General features: G+C 43.7%; 1 protein-coding gene across 1 annotated transcript in view; it reads left to right on the forward strand.

Annotated features, from left to right (window-relative positions):
- Positions 1–13,579: 13,579 nt before the first annotated feature.
- Positions 13,580–15,953, forward strand: part of LOC118335762 (glutamate receptor ionotropic, NMDA 2D) — a 30,289-nt gene continuing 27,915 nt past the window's right edge. Inside the window, exons 1-3 of the mRNA XM_035672188.1 lie at positions 13,580–13,643; positions 14,665–14,909; positions 15,223–15,429. Of these exons, the coding sequence (XP_035528081.1) occupies positions 13,580–13,643; positions 14,665–14,909; positions 15,223–15,429 (516 nt within the window). The remainder of the gene's footprint in view (positions 13,644–14,664; positions 14,910–15,222; positions 15,430–15,953) is intronic.

Genomic DNA, 15,953 nt, shown 5'->3' on the forward strand with positions numbered 1-15,953 from the left:
GCGTGTGTGTGTGGTGGCGGCGGCGGCGGTTGGGGGGGGGGACACCCGCAAAACGGATACCTCAAAAAAGGAAGATGTGAAAAAGGATGGAGGGACGCAGGAAAAGAGGGGGGACAGGCTGGTGAAAAACAGTAAGTACATTTATTTTAATGATATTTGCAGTGCGGAGGCATTTTCACCCCGCACACACACCGACTCTGTACCGCTTAGATTAATTGCGGCTCGGGCAGTGAGAGGGTGCTACGCGTCATTGAGACAGGAATAGGGGGCTCGGGTGTCGGCATCTGTACGGCCGCTCGTGATGGAGAGATGGATGGCCGGGGATGGAGAGGTGGAAACGGCCAGCGCACCGGGGCTTTGACCCCTCTGTCATTGCTGCGCCTGAAAACTCACAAGCTCTTAGCTCCTTAACGCATAGGTTGCTCAACAGCAGCCGGCATACATATTCCAGTGCACACACACACACACAGATTACCGGTAGTTCAATTAATCATATAGACTAAACCTTTAGGCTATGATTTTGTCTGCCAGGAATTTTCTATGCATTATTAATAAAGACAGAGTTTTGGTTCCGTTTAAGTCTTTAAACACCGGCGCTGGCTGCAGTTTCCCCCCTCACTCTGCTGCGGATGTATTAATTGAGGTGATCATATCTGTTGATGCTCATTTTCTCAGGCTGCGTGGTCAATGTTAGTGCGTGTGTGTGCGTGAGTGCGTCTGCCTGCTCGCCTATAGCCACCGCTAAGCCCGCAAGATTGCCGATCAGTTTTTCCTCTTGATCTATTTATATCCCGATACGCTGAATATTTGGGCGTATGGCAGCGCACAGTTATCCCTCTGTTACCACCGAGGAATCTTCCCCAACGGGCTGACTTGCCTCAAACACTCTCAGACAGCGGGAACGGGCGGTTTCCCCCCCCCCCCCCCNNTTCCCCCCCCCCCCCCCCAGCTGGGTGAAGGAGTGTGTTCGTGTGAGAGATTTCACTTTGTAGGTAAATTTCTAAATGTGCACCCTCCCTTTGGGTGTCCAAATAACTTTTGTTTTGGCCTTGCGTGAGTTTAATATAGAGGGGAAATGAATAACAGGCACAAACACAAACCACCTCCATCATGAGCACTGAAAAAACAGAAAGGCCTTGGACCACCAGAGACCACCAAAGGAGAAGATCATGCTGTTGACCTGTAAAATGGAGAGACACAGTGTTGCTTCTCTTGCAGATTTGCTGCAGTGATTGCGAGTGCAAGATCAAATTTACTGGCCTGCATTTTGAGGCCACTGAATGCATTTATCCAGATGGAAATTGGAATTAATGTGTTGTTTGTTTTTCTATTTCTGTGGGGTGTTTGGTGTGTCTCTCCCCTCTCTCAGCTGAGTTCTCTAGCTGATATCCATTTCAATCAGCTCTTTTCACCCACAGGTGACGTGCTCCGCTCAGTTTATCGCTTTCCCTCGCAAGCCTTGTGAAATTTATACACAGGCGTACTGCAGCAGCATACTGCATGCACTGCTGCCCGTAACAGTGTTGCCTTCAGTGTCAGCAGAGCCCCCTTCTCCGCCGATCTGTCGTACAGTTGCCCAGAGAGATCTGTACTGTACCAGCTGTGAGTAGGGGTAGACAGGAGGGGAGGGTGAGGGAAGAGAAGAGGAGAGGTGATGAGAGAGACAGAAGGTGTGGAGGGAGCAAGAGATGAGAGAAGGTGTGAGGAGGAGGAGGAGGAGAGAAGGCATGAGGGGAGAGTCGGGGTGAGAGATTGGAAAGGCAGCAGAACGAAGGGGAGAGTAAAGAGAGGGGTGGCTGGAATTGAATATCAGAGGGGGGACATGGTTGGGAGGCACAGGAGAAGAGATGAGAGGAATAGAGTCAACATTTGTGTGCTTGTTTTCTCCAACCCCCTGCTCTTCATCAATTTCACCCCATTGATTCATCGACTTTTGCACAGAAAACCTTCAAGCTTAGCTCAATCCCCCCTCGCTTGTCTTCTCTTTTCTACTGCCAATCCCCTTGTTTCTTCTTGCCTCAATCCTTTCCGTCTCTTCCCTCACCCCTGCAACCTGTGACTTCCTCTGCACAGTTTCCTTTTCCCTCTCTTTTCTCCTGCCTCCCCTTTCATCAGTTGTTTGATGCAACATTAGTGGATAGTTTCCTCAATCCTGCCGCCCACCCAAACCCCTCTCCCACCCTCTCTTCACACATTGCACCCACTGTTCTTTTTAATACCACTAATTAAGGTAAAGCTCGTTAACATAGAACATCAATTAGTCTTTAACGAGATCAGAGGCTGGTGTTTTGGAGCGATTACAGTACTCCCCTCTCCCGATGTTCTTCTCTGGACTCTACCCCGGGTTGTATTGATGAATGTGTTGCATATTCACTTTGGCCTGGAGCAGTGGCAAGCCAAGAATTGCACACACAGGGCGGTGGTGAGGCCGTCATGTGACATGGGATGTTTTGATCTTAAGTGTAATTCTCAGCAACGATAAATCAAATTAATTAACTGCAAATCAATATTTTATACAATCAATCCGTATAATTTTAGGAAATAATGCCTTCTATTGAAATCCACAGGGGACACAATTTATCAAATCGACTAAAATTAAGTACTAAATTGTACTAAAGTCTAAACTGCTGCATGAACTGATTTTGTTTTTGAGTGAAGCACAAACATGAAATGATCGTAAACACCAATAAAGGCAAAAACAGCAGCTCAGTGACGCCTTAAAACAAAACTTTTCTCAGTTAATACAACAAGGTTTTCACACATCACAACTGGAGAGACAGTTTAGAATAAATTAGCAGTGACAGTATATTTTGCCTTTTTTAAAGACTGAAGAAATAAGGCAAAGGTTGCTTGAGTGACAAAGACAGTAACGTTTGATTGCTGATGTGCGTCAAGTCAGTCAGACCTTGTGGAGAGATCAATCAACCAATCAATCTGAGGACATATCCTTGGATGGCATGAGGGCATGTTTTGACAGTTTTTTTTAAATTTAATGGACTAAGTGATGAATTATCTGCAAATTACCCGATAATGAAAAAAATGTCAGCTGCAGCCCTACTTACAGTAGTATATAGATAAGAATTAGTAGAGAAGACTCACAAACTCCTTTATTTACTGCATGTACTTAAATTTCAAGTTTTACATCATGCAGCATTAAGAAAATAATGTTGAACTTAGTGACAGAAACATATTTCATAGCTGTCATACATTCTGATTTGAACATTAGTGAAGGTACAGAAAATCTCTGCTGATGGCTTCTTTCACAGCTGCCAAGCTAGCAGTGACAACTCAAAGTACCTACGAATAATTAGATGTAATGGTAACATTAAGATGCATTTGATTATGACAAGTTGTAGGAAAAACAAAAAAACATCTAGTTCAAGGGTGGGAAACCGGCCATAATTTGTGTAGCTCGGTTCACCACCAAGTTTTCAGAAAGTCTTGTGTCTTTCAGAGAATGAGAAGAGCAGCATTCAGATACTAAATTACAGGAGTAACCAGTTTCTGGGGGAAGATCAAGTGCTGTTTTGTATGTAAGGAAAATGTAGTTTTCCATTATGAAGTATGGTACAGTATGACAATAAACAACATCATTATGCTGTAGAAACTTATAACTATCATCTGAACTCCATATCTGAGGGTTTCTTTTCCACTAAGGTGGCAGCTGCTAGTGTTTGGCAACCCTGAGGTGCCGCCCCCAGCCCAGTTTCAGCCCAACTCTGGAACAGGACTAGCAAAGACAGTCAAACACAAACTGTAGAATGAATGACAGGAAGTAATTTAAATTGAGATGGAAACAGACAGACAGATGGACAGGTTGGTAGACAGACACATTCATAAACAAAATCACACAGACAGGTATGAACGCACACAACAGAGAGGGAGAATTTAGCGTGCACTTCTTGCACACAGTCGCTATCAAACAGGTGCGCACGCACGCACACACACACACACAAACCTGAGCCAAAGCCCTGCGGCTTGTTTTGGGAATACAAGTCTGGAGGCAGCTAGCAGGCACACAGCTTCACATGGCTGCATGCAATACACAGTCACACACACACTCTCAAAAAGTACATTCAGTCAGATACCCATGGGTATGCAGTCAGACACACACACCGAGAGTATACCCAAAAATACACACACAATGAATAGCATATTCTACACAAACACACACACCAGTCACAGTTTTGGATGAGAGAGGACCTCGGGAGCTTGCCCAGGGGATCCACACACTTAGAGACACTGTACTGTATATATACATTTGAGTGCACACCACATACACACACACCACAGAGGAAAGGAAGATGAAGAAAAATAATGAAAGAAGATGGAGAGATGTGTAGGAATGTTTTGCGGCGTGCAGCGTTTTGTAGCAGTGTGGTGCGGTCCTTCATGATGATGGATGGGGCAGGAAATGACAGCATAAGTGGTTATTAAAAAGAGGAAATGGGGGCATTTATAAAAACTATGTTAGCCTGTGTCTCCGGCCCATGTCGCATGTCACCCTGGGCTGCTGTGTCATGCCTCCTGATCTGTGAGACTTACCTGCGCTGCATGTAGGGCCAGCTTTGTTAAAACCCTTTGTCATTCTCCTCTCAAAGAACCCAGCAGCTGGCATTTATAGCAGGCTTTGTACTGGAGTGACTGTGCTGGATTTACTAGGTGCAGGTACCAGGTGCAAGTTGAATCTGTTTTATTGCCTTATCACTTAATATAAAAATAGCTTTGCTCTATTTTCTTTCAAGTTTGAATGTGGAATTCCTTCATAAACAGGTGCCGACTATACAGCTGTTACAAATGCAAATATGTGTGTTTGCACCTGAATGGAATTTGCACAGCGTGTTATCTACAGTACAACAAGGAGGGGGAGACAAGGGAGGAAGAGGGAACGTCAGCGCAGAGATGGAAGAAAGCCTCTGATGAAGATAGTTTGATGTTCCTGGGCTTGTGTTAATGTGCTTCATCTCTGCATGTAAATAGCTCCAGCTTCTATAACTGGCCTTGTGATTTGAGACAGCCTTGCAGATTCTCTCCTGGTTTTTGACACTAAAAAAAAAACCGAAATGTACAATACACTTGGAATTCAGGTATTCTGATTCAGGGTCAGGATTAATTTGTTCTCAGTTCAGGTTGTGAGGTTTTATTATTCCAACTGGACATTTTTTCACATTGAATCCTTCTTTAGTCTATCTCCTGAAAGGTAATTAGGAGTGAATGCTCTCTTTTCAATTATGTAATGGCAATTTCAATCAAATTTTTTTCGAATGAGCCAATAAATGACCCCAACCTTGGTCTGGTGCTGATCGGGCTCATCAAGATGATTGTTATGTGATCTATTCAGTGTTAACTGTGGCATATTCTCTATCAAAGTCTTCAAGCTTTGGGAAATAGAAACACTCATTCACACATTTTTCACCAAGCAGTGATGGAAAATAGCAAGAAGATCAATTGTTGGCACTGGATGCTCTGTGTCATCTATACCCAAATATTGAGACTGCTGATTACAGTCGCAATCACACAACTGTCTGGAGTGTCACTCTGCGAAGATGCACTCTTTTTTGAGTATGCGCTGTATGCATGCATGTGCATCCACGTACTGTGCTCATGTGTGTTGTTTGTCATTTTGTGTGCTTTCTAAAACTTAATAATGTTGAATCATCACTGATGTCTTAGTGCTCTACTAATGCTGCATTAATGCCTTATTGGCAGAGTGGTTAGAACGGAAAAATCTCTCGTTATTTCAACTTGGGAGCGTTCATGCATTATTCCAAGATGGTTAGTCACACCAGATAAATAAAATTAAGCCTAAATTAGCTATATTTATTGTGCTACCTATATTTAGTGGTTCATTAACAAGTAAACCAGAGGCAAACAAACAGTATTTAGCTTATTTTGAACAAGCTGAATCGATTGTATTAGTGTTTAAATGGGATTTTATTTAGATGTAACTGCCAGCGATGGTGGCTTTGCAGCCATTTTGACGCTTTTTTTTTGTACACTTGTGTAGTTCTTTTCTCCAAGTAGAAAATCATAGCTGTCAGAAATTTCTGATATCTCATGACATGAACAGTTTTTCCCTCCCGGCTGCTCGTAATTACGTTCTGTACAATATGAAGTGAAACCATCATAAAGAGCCGTGGCCATCTCAGACTACTGAACACCTCTTTGATGAGATACTGTTGCTTCATGTGTCAAGACAGGAGAAGACAGATATTTTATATGTGTTGCAGGGAAACAAACATCACAGGATAAGTGGGCTTCTGGATTTGTCTGTGTGAAGACAACACCACGGGGTTCTGACATTCCCTTCACTAACCTCTCACCACCTTTTACTCTTGAGAATCATCCAAGGCTCCAAAAAAAAAAAAAAAACCCTTTACTGGTCTCAATCCTCAAATTCCTCTCCCCTGTTGGGCTTCTGTCTGCATGGGAGTGCACTTCCTGAGCTAAACTGATCCACCAACGTTTATAGGATAGGCTGACAGAAGTGTTTCTAACACCTTTGGTTATGAGCGGGGGCAGAGCCAGATGTGCTGTGAATGAAACTCAAACCTTTACACAACATTGTAACATTGGAGCATTAGTTTGAAGCAGACAGACTCAGCAACATGTGGCACCGGAGACTAGCTTACCGTTTCTCTCTTATTCAAAATGTTTTTGAATAAGATTTTTGGCCGAGTGTTATGTGTGTCAGAGTATCTGTACACATACATCCATACGTGTAAAGTCACTTCTGCTGGTGATTGTGTTTTTGCACCTGCCTGTGCATGACCTTGTTCAAAGGAGCGATAGTAATCAGTGAAGGTTTCCCACACCAGTTTAATCTGTTTATCCTCGGAATAAGATTGTGAGTCATTACTATGCAGAACTAGGTGCTTTTTTTTCTGCTAAGAGTCTTGAGCAGCTTCCTAGTTTGTAGTTGTTACAGAATGTTTCACCTTACAGGTCCTGAAGGGCTGCAGTGTCGGCTGCTTTTCATCTTGCTCTTTTAATTAGTGACTGATTTAGATCTGGCTAGGTGATCCCAGTGTCTGGCCAATCAATGAGGGAATTAATGGAAGCGCTGGTGCAAGCAGAGTGGAGCAACACTGTGGTTTTGCGACTACTGGCTCAAGATTGGAATGAGAAAATAATCCATTTAATGTTATTGTTAAAAAACACAGTATTTGTTCCGTGCCTTAACATGATTCTACTAAATTCTGAATATTCCCAGACTTATTTTCTACTGTCTCATCACATCTGCTGAAAATCTCTCATCCAATTTGTTCCCGATTTCAATCTCAATGTTTTTTTAAGAACAACAATCAGCCAAGCATTTCATTCATGAATGTACAGTACTTTATGTAAATACACAGCATGAATGCATGTTTATTCTTAGATGATTGCACTGCATTGATAGCGCTGTGATATTGAAGCAATTTTCCCCAAACACAAAGCCCTCAGAGTTTCTGGATGCTTGTAAAAGGTTGAGCAGTGAGAAATTATTCCTTTTAAAACAAACAATAAGATAATCCCCCAGGTCGTGCGTTGTAAGGACATTTTGACAGAGGATTTGGAAAGAAAAGCAACAACAAACAATTTATATGTACATTAAAACCAGTAAATTATGTGGTATTATCGTCAAGCTGGGAGCGGAGGGGGCTGGCCAGGGAGCAGCGCTGCAGACCTCTGCTCCTCACTGTATTAGATGGTGAGGTGGGGAAATGAAATATTCTTGCTCCTTGGCCGGCCTTAAAGTAAGCACTTATATTATACAAGCATTGGCAGTGGGCATACAAACTATGTAGTCTCCTTACAAAACCATTTTTATTCATTCGAGTTAGTATATGCCAGTTAAGCTTATTGAAAACATACTCTACATTTTGATATGTGAATTCCTGATGCAAGATCCCCAGACACTGGTCTTTCCACATGAAAGCATATGACCTGAGTGATAAACACTTATGAGGGTAGTAAACCATTTGTAGCTGATGTTTTCTGAATGGATGTGTATGTGTGTAGGTGTATGTGTGTGTAAAGGAGAGAGAAGATAAAATAGAGACAGTACTGAAATATTTCTGTGCATCATTCATACACATATTGATGTAGTTTATGCAGTCTGTGTAACTATAAAAATATAGTGTGTGTGTAAGTGTGAGTGTGTGAGAGAGAGAGAGCTTGCAATGTCCTGAGGATTACATGAATGACAAGGGGTTGAAAGATACAAACACACATACACACTCAAGTGAATAATTCAAGATGCCCAGACTGTGTTACAAAGCAAAATGAAACAACTGACAGGCCCTTATTTTTATCAGCTGATTTTTCTCTCAGGTTACATGAGTTCATATTTGAGCATTACAAGGAATTACTAGACATGTGCGAGGTTATATTAAAGTACAATTAAATACATTCTCCACTTAGGTGATTATATACCCTGAGCTGAATGCTATGAATTAGAGAGATGAGATGTGGGGATGTCAAATATTTCAGTAATAATCATCTGTAATGGATGTGATTTCCAGTCACTGCTTTTCTTGTCTGACGTGCCAGAAACCACAGTGGGTAGCAGCACTAAGACATTTTCTTTTTTGTTAAAAAATGAGGTCAGAGAATTGTCAGTGCTACACTGTGGCAGGGTCCAGGGTCAGATTCATCTCATTTCCATCAAGCCATAGAGGGAAGAGAAACAAGGAGTGTCCTCCCATTCAAGTAATGAAATTTATCCCCTGAATGTACGGAAGTGAAGTCCAATTAATTGACACTGTCTCTTGGCAGAAGTGTTTAATCCAAACCCATGAAAAAATATTTGAATTAAAGGCAAGATACTCTGAACCTTGGAGTGAGGGGAGTTTTGTACGACCACATGGAAATTATAGGGACTTGAAATGTCAGAAATGAAATGCCGTTTTGCTGTAACGAAACATCAAAGTGAGATGTCAAGGTGACTGTTTCATTTTGCTCTTGTAAAAGGTTACAAAAAACAGAAAGGACAAATGGAGACTACCAGCAAGAAACGAGTGTCATGCAGACCCAGCGGAGATTTCACTTCCCCCTCTCCTGTACACTACAGTTTTTATAAAATAATATTTTTTGAATTTGCAAGTAGATATGGTAGAAAATGTGAAGGCCTAGAGGTATAAAACAGTGCAGTTTCATTTTACAACGGATACAGTATTTATTTGTTAAACATAATAACAGAAAGAGTATTGTGTTCCCCTGTGTGTGTGTGCAAGCGTCCTCTATTTGTCTTAAATTTGTTAACCACAATTAATTTTCATTCCATATTCCATATCAGCTAGCCCCTCAAATTTAACTGTTCCACATAAAAAATGGTGCCAAGTTTATAAAAGCGACCAGCTCTGATCTGGTTATCAGCCTGTGGCATGTGTAATATACAAACATTGTGTGTTGCCTTTCCCTGTGAGGACCTTGGTGTCAGGAGGGTTTGATAGATGGCTCCGACTTTGTCACTAGAATAGCTTATGATGGCCACGGCTATCAAGACAGAGGGAGGCAGCGGCAGCAGCAGCAGCAGCAGCAGCAGCAGCATTAGGCTTTACTACTGCTGTTTACAGCCATGCAGTAAAAACACACCGTACTGTACGCCCTGCTGCTGCACGCTGCGCTACTTGCCGATCACTCTGCACACTATGCACAATGGGAACAAGAGCCGCTCGCCTGCCTGGTGGCTCTTCTGCTCAACAGGGATCAAAGAGAGAGAAAGAGAGAGATAGGAAGAGAGAGGAAGTGAGGGAGGGGAGGAAGTAGAGGGTGAAAGAAGTACAGGACAAAGACATGTGTGGAAGGAAAGAATGGGGGAGGGCTGGGGGAAAAACAGGCAAGGAGTTGTGGGAAGAGAGGGAGAAAAAGAGGAAAGAGGAGTTAGTGAAAGTGAGACAGTGTAGAGTGAGGCGATAGAGTGACTGAATGAATGAATGAAAGGATGAATGAACAAGTGACCAAATCAAGTGACTGAGTGAGTAAGACAGACTGAGTGAGGAAGTGTCTGCAAGCATGCTTATGTCCGTGTGTGTGTGTGTGTGCGTGTCAAGTGAGAGTGTGTGATCGAGTGGATGAGTGGGTGAACAAGTGCAGCAGGACAGAGAAAGTGAGAGAGAAAGAGAGGGAGATTGGGAGAGGGAGAAAGAGAGAGGGAGAGAGGATATGTTCCGTCAGAGAGGACACACTCCAGTGGCTGTGATTGAAGTATGGGCCAATTAACACGAGGAGCATTGAGCTCCAGCTGCACTCTTCTCTTCATTCCTCTGCTCCCCCACACTGCCATATTACCCGCACGACACACACACACACACAGACATTGATACACTCACATATATGCACACTGTGGGCACCACACTGGTACTTTATCTTATCTTTCACTATAGTACAGCTATGGACCCAAGGAAATTATAAAGGCTACATACAGCAGTGTTCTCGAGCACACTGCGGTCTTAAATGTGGACGAATGAAAAAAAAAAAAGTGTCTTCATCTTCAGGAGATGGTTTCTTATTCTAGGCACTTACAGTGACTCACAGAGACGCTGCAATTTCTTCTAATGGTGTACAGTAGATTATATATTAGCCTGCATATATTTCAGATGTTTTGTGTTGGCTATGGAAAACTGCCTGGGCTGATTCAGTGCAGCCTGTGCCATAGGCAGCAGGGAGCAGGTCCATTACTCTGCATGACAGACTGGAATGAAGCAGCAGAGCTCCGATGTGGGCAAAACACAACGCTGAACACTGCACTTCCACAACTCCACACTCCAGACTCCACAGACTCCATCCCCCATTCACATTTCCCCAGCAGATCCGATGCAGCACAAGGTCTGGCACGCTGCCTTTACTGGAGTTCAGTGGGAGAGGCGCTCGGAGAGGCGTGGATGCCAGAAACCGACTTCCACCCAGAGCGGCTCCCTCCTCTCTCGCGATTCATTCTTCCAGAGTCACCACAGGCGCTCGCTGCAGCTGTAGCATGTACAGTTAAAGGGAAGGAGGGGATCTGATACTCTTAAACATTGTGATTGTTTTCCTACCATCGCACTGACACCGAGAATCAATTTTTCATTTTGTGTTTAGAGGCTATACAAGTTTTTTCTGTCTCTTTGGTGTTTGGGGGAATAATATAGGTTGCACTGTAATTCTCTATAGAGGGATATATCGTCAAAGTAGTTGAACTGCCTTCAGCAACACACAACTGAAAAATGTGTTGTTTGAAAAGCTGCACCTACAGTAGACATCAGTTCCTATAGGAAATCATTTGGAATCACAGTAAGCACATTATGCAGTGTAAGTGAAATATTTAAGCAGATATGATAAGATGTGTTTTGATTGGGAAGTACTGGCAATTTTAGAAGAGAAAGAGGAGACTGGCTTGCCTGTGTGAATGTTTTCTCTCTCATCTTCTTGATTAGCTGTCTCTGTCGGCCTGAGAATATTCCTGCTCTTAAGTACTCTAAATATTCCTGAAGGTGTTTTTAGTTTGCTTGTAACAGTTGCTGGCATGTACGCAAGCTTCCGTGGTGCTGTAAATGCCACTTTCTTTGTTTAAAAATACAAATTAAACAGGCTCAACGGGAAAAATAATTACACTGTAGATACAGTAAGCTACTTTTTAAAGTGATCGACAAATTGAGACATCAACAATGTACAATACGAATACTTAAGTGTAACTGCTGATATAATATAATGATTTAGACAGAGAATGATTATAGAAGGTGCGTGCACCGTGGCGAATTCAAAGTTTTAAAGTCTAAGAGAATCATCAAAGAAAGTACTCTTATAAAATTTGAAAGGTTTTATATTCCACATTTTTTCAGTGCAGTCACAGTCAAAAAAATAATATATTACAATATTTATCGCACTGGTGATGAACACAATGTCCCAAATAAGAAAACTTAACACTTTATCTTCCAAATAATACAATACCATGTGATGGTTGGATCCTGGCATTGCTCCTAATAAAGCACTCACATTACTATGCATGTCTCAATCAAACTGAATCCTTACCTTGAATCCTGTTCAGGGAAAACAGGCTTCTATACACTTTTTGATTAATTGATCCCAATTTAAACATTCCCTGGGTTGTAGGCAGTCCCTTGCCAAATATATATGCAGTATACACTCTACTGAATTAGAAGCAGCTCCAAAAACTGGAGAGGATCGTTTTTAAAGCTAGGAGGGGAAAAAATATACTAAAATGCGAACATTTGCATTTTAACAAAAGATTCATTTACGGTAGCAAATGAAATGAAACAGTAATCTCTATCTCTTTCTCTCTCCCACTCTCCTCTCTCTTCCTCTGTGCGTGTGTGTGTGTTTGAGTGTGTGTGTGTTGTGTACTGTGAGCCCCCTCACTGCATGCCTTTTTATGATTCAGTTTGCAGAATTGGAACACATAATGAACTATATAGTAAGATATATTTAGGTAAGGATTTGATTATAATTTACTTATGCTTTGCTTTTTTGTAGTGCACCCAGTGAGACGCACGTTCGATAACAGGCATAGTGCACTCTGCAGGAAAAGTGGCTGCTGCATGTGGTAATACACTGTGTTCACACTCCCAACAAGGCTCACTGTGATGGAATGGCACGTGCTGGTTGAGCAGTGCAACGTAAACACCTCATGAGAGTGAAATACAGTGACGGGCCTAACAGTTAATGGCTCAGAGCTCAGCACCGTAGAATACAGCTCCACCAAATGATATGATGTACCGTATTCCTGCAGCTTCATCTCTGGCTCTCTCATTTTCCCTCTGTCTCTATGTCCTTCCCATTCTTTCCTGCCACATCTTCCTCGCCTTAAAGAAAACAACAACAACAAAGCCCTGTTTTTCTCCCTCTCCCCTTCATTATTACATTCTCCCTTTTTCTCTCTCTCCTACTAACAGGTCTGTCTCTCCCTATCTCTCCACACCTCCATCTCTTTTTCTTACTCGTATCTATCCGCCTCCCTCATTCGCCCCCTCATTCCATCTCATTCCACTGCTTTCTCCTTCTTTCTCTGCCTCTCTTTTTTTTTCTCTGTAGCCCCCTGACCACACACACATGCTCACAGCCCTGTCACTCAAAATAGGAGGTTTGGGAGTGTATTTGTTTAGGCCAAACACGTATACACATCCCAGTAATCAATATTGCTTTTCCTGCTACTCTCCTCACATATTTTACGCCACCATCCCACCATCCGGCTTCATCCTTTCTTTTTGTCCTGGTCTCCTACTCCACCCGGCCTCCTTCCTCCATCAGTCAGTCCATCTGAAGTCATATGCCCTGTATTTATAGTACCTTTCCATTCTATTCATTTCACAGCTTTCTTCCCTCTTTGCCCCTTTCCTCTCCTTCCTCCAGTTACTTTTTCTTCTACACCCCACCTCTCTCTTCTTTTCTTTGTCGCTTTCTTTTTCTATCCAAAAGACTGATCAGGGTCAAAGAATCGGCAGACTGTGACAAAGAGAGGAGAGTCGGATGAAGACAGAGCGAAAAACATAGAGAGGAGGAAAGGGGAAATAGAGGCGCAGAAAGGGAGAGTGACTTTAGAGGGAATATTATGTCAGCGGGCCCCTGTTAATCAATGCAATTGTGTTTGGTACCTGAAGCCATGAAAATTGGGAGAAGAGATGGGGAATATGAAAAGACGGAGCACGAGACGGAGCGGGGAGAAAGTGAGAAGGAAATGGAGAAAGGGAGGGAGGGCAGTTGGCACCAGAAGTAAATTGAAAATGATGTGCTGTGTGTTTTGTGTGTGTGCGGCGCACATATTAACCCTGCTATCTCCCAGGTAGTCATTATCTTTCCTTGTGGTTGTTTGTGGGAGTGTGTTCGTCCATGTTTGTGTGTACTGCATTAACCCTCCCATCTCTCTATCATTAAGCTGCTCTATGGGCATAGTGTGGCCATGCATTTATCTTGCGAGAGTGTGTGCTTGTGAGTACATTCAAACACTTGCATGCGTGTCTGTGCGTGGATGCAGCTGTGTGAGGGCGAGTGTGTTTACAGTAATCTTAATTGTTGTTATCATTCATGCAGCACAATAACCACCTCCGCCCCCATCTTTGTCTCTGTCTGCTATTAACTCTCTCTCCCTCTCACCCTCCTTCCCTCTAACGGCCAGTTTCTATTTTTCTTCATATTGTTCCCTCTCAGCCTGCAGCCTAAATAGCACCCATTTCATCTTCTTTCTGTCTTTCTTTCCTTCCCTCTATTGTTTTTTTCCCCTCTGCATTCCATACTCCACGTCCAGTATTTTCTCCAGCCAAAGCTAACTTTTATTACTCCATGATTGGATTCAGAATTCATTACCCTGTCTTGCCAGTATGCAATCTCTGATCAGTTTCTGCCTTCTTCCTTCTCACTCTCTGTCTACACCTCCTTCTTTTTTTCTTTCTCGCAACCTCCTTCTTCTGTTCTCCTTCCTATTCTCTCCTGATTTGATTTGATGTCCTCTGTACTGGACATTATAGAATCCCCCCTCCACCCACCTGAGTCTAACTTAATCTCTTCTTCTCTTGCTTCTTCTTCTTCTTCTTGTTCTTCTTCTCCTTCTTCTTCTTCACCTTCTTCTTCTCTTTGCTGTCTCTCTTTCTTTCAGGCACCCTCTCTTAGTGCGATATATATCTGCCTCCCCCCCTCGGCAGGTTGCCATGGTCGCCATACCTACTCTCTCTCTCCTATTGGTCCTGGCAGAGTGGGCAGGTCTGGTGGACGCCTCTCCCCACCTCCTGCTCCGGCCCAGCCCGCGGGAGCGTGATGCAGGGGCCATGATGAACTTCAACATCGCTGTGATCCACGCCGGGGCTACGGTGCAGGCAGAGGCGGCGGTGGCAGGGCCTGGGGGAAGGGTGCTCTACCCTGGTTTCGGCCGGGTATATGGCTCCCTGGGGGAGAGCGTGGTCACCCAGTGGGGCTCTGCTAACGTCATCTGGCTACAGGTTGGACACTGTCTCATCTACCTACTGCTCATTCAGCTTACTTGAAGGAAGGGAATAACAATGACCATCCATTATTCATACTCACTCCCATTATTTGAGCTGAATGGGCAGCACACTGCAGCCGTTGTGTGGGCCTTGCTGAATGAGCGGGCGTCTGGCTCTGCTCTTTGACCACAGTTTGTATTGTTAGCCAGACATGTCATGCATACTACAGACACTTTCCATATGAATAACACAAAGTCAAGACACACTGCCCTAGTTGGTCAACTCTATTTGTCTCTGTCTTTATCCCTCTCTCTATCTTTTTTCCCAGGTGAATGACAGTAGTCCTAAGACAGTGCTGTCCCAGCTGTGTGAGCTGCTGGCGGCGCGGCCCCTGCAGGGTCTGGTTTATGAAGAGGAGAGGCCACCTCGCACGGCCTGGGGTCCTTTGGCCCCCATGCTGGAGTTTGTCTCTGCGCAAACAGGACTGCCCATAGTGGCAGTAGGAGGGGGAGCGGGGCTGGGGAGGATGCCACAGGTAGGAGGAGGGAGGTTGGGGTTGGGATGGGAGAGGAAGTGTTTGCAGCTTGTGTGTGTGTGTGTGTGTGTGTGGGTGTGTGTGGTTGTGTGTGTGAAAAACGGAGAGGAGAGAATCAGACGATACAAGAGGGCAGATGTCCCAGATGTGTGATTGTGTAGCTCCAAATGTGAGGACTGGCGAGCGGCACTGTGTTAATTAGGTGTGTGTTGCATGCTGAAGCAGTATGGATTGACAGCACTATGAATGAAGTATAAAGGGAGAGCTGCTTATATTGCCATAACAACTTACAATGTCACAATGTCGTCCATCCTCTCTGTGAAGAAAAGGTTTGGGGAAGTGCCGGTGGGACGGAGGGGAAGTTGAAGGTCAGGGTCGCTGATCTGCTGAAACTCTGCAGTGTTTGATCTGTAAATGGCACCAACTGGGGCTGTCGCTCTGCCTCTGATGTTCCTGGGAGGGAGGCAATGAGCAGACATGGGTGTGTGTATGAGTGAATAAGAAAGAGAGAGAGAGTGTGTGTG

This window comes from Morone saxatilis, unplaced genomic scaffold, assembly GCF_004916995.1.
Source record: "Morone saxatilis isolate NCDOM2014 unplaced genomic scaffold, NCSU_SB_2.0 Contig24, whole genome shotgun sequence".
NCBI classification, from domain to species: Eukaryota; Metazoa; Chordata; class Actinopteri; family Moronidae; genus Morone; species Morone saxatilis.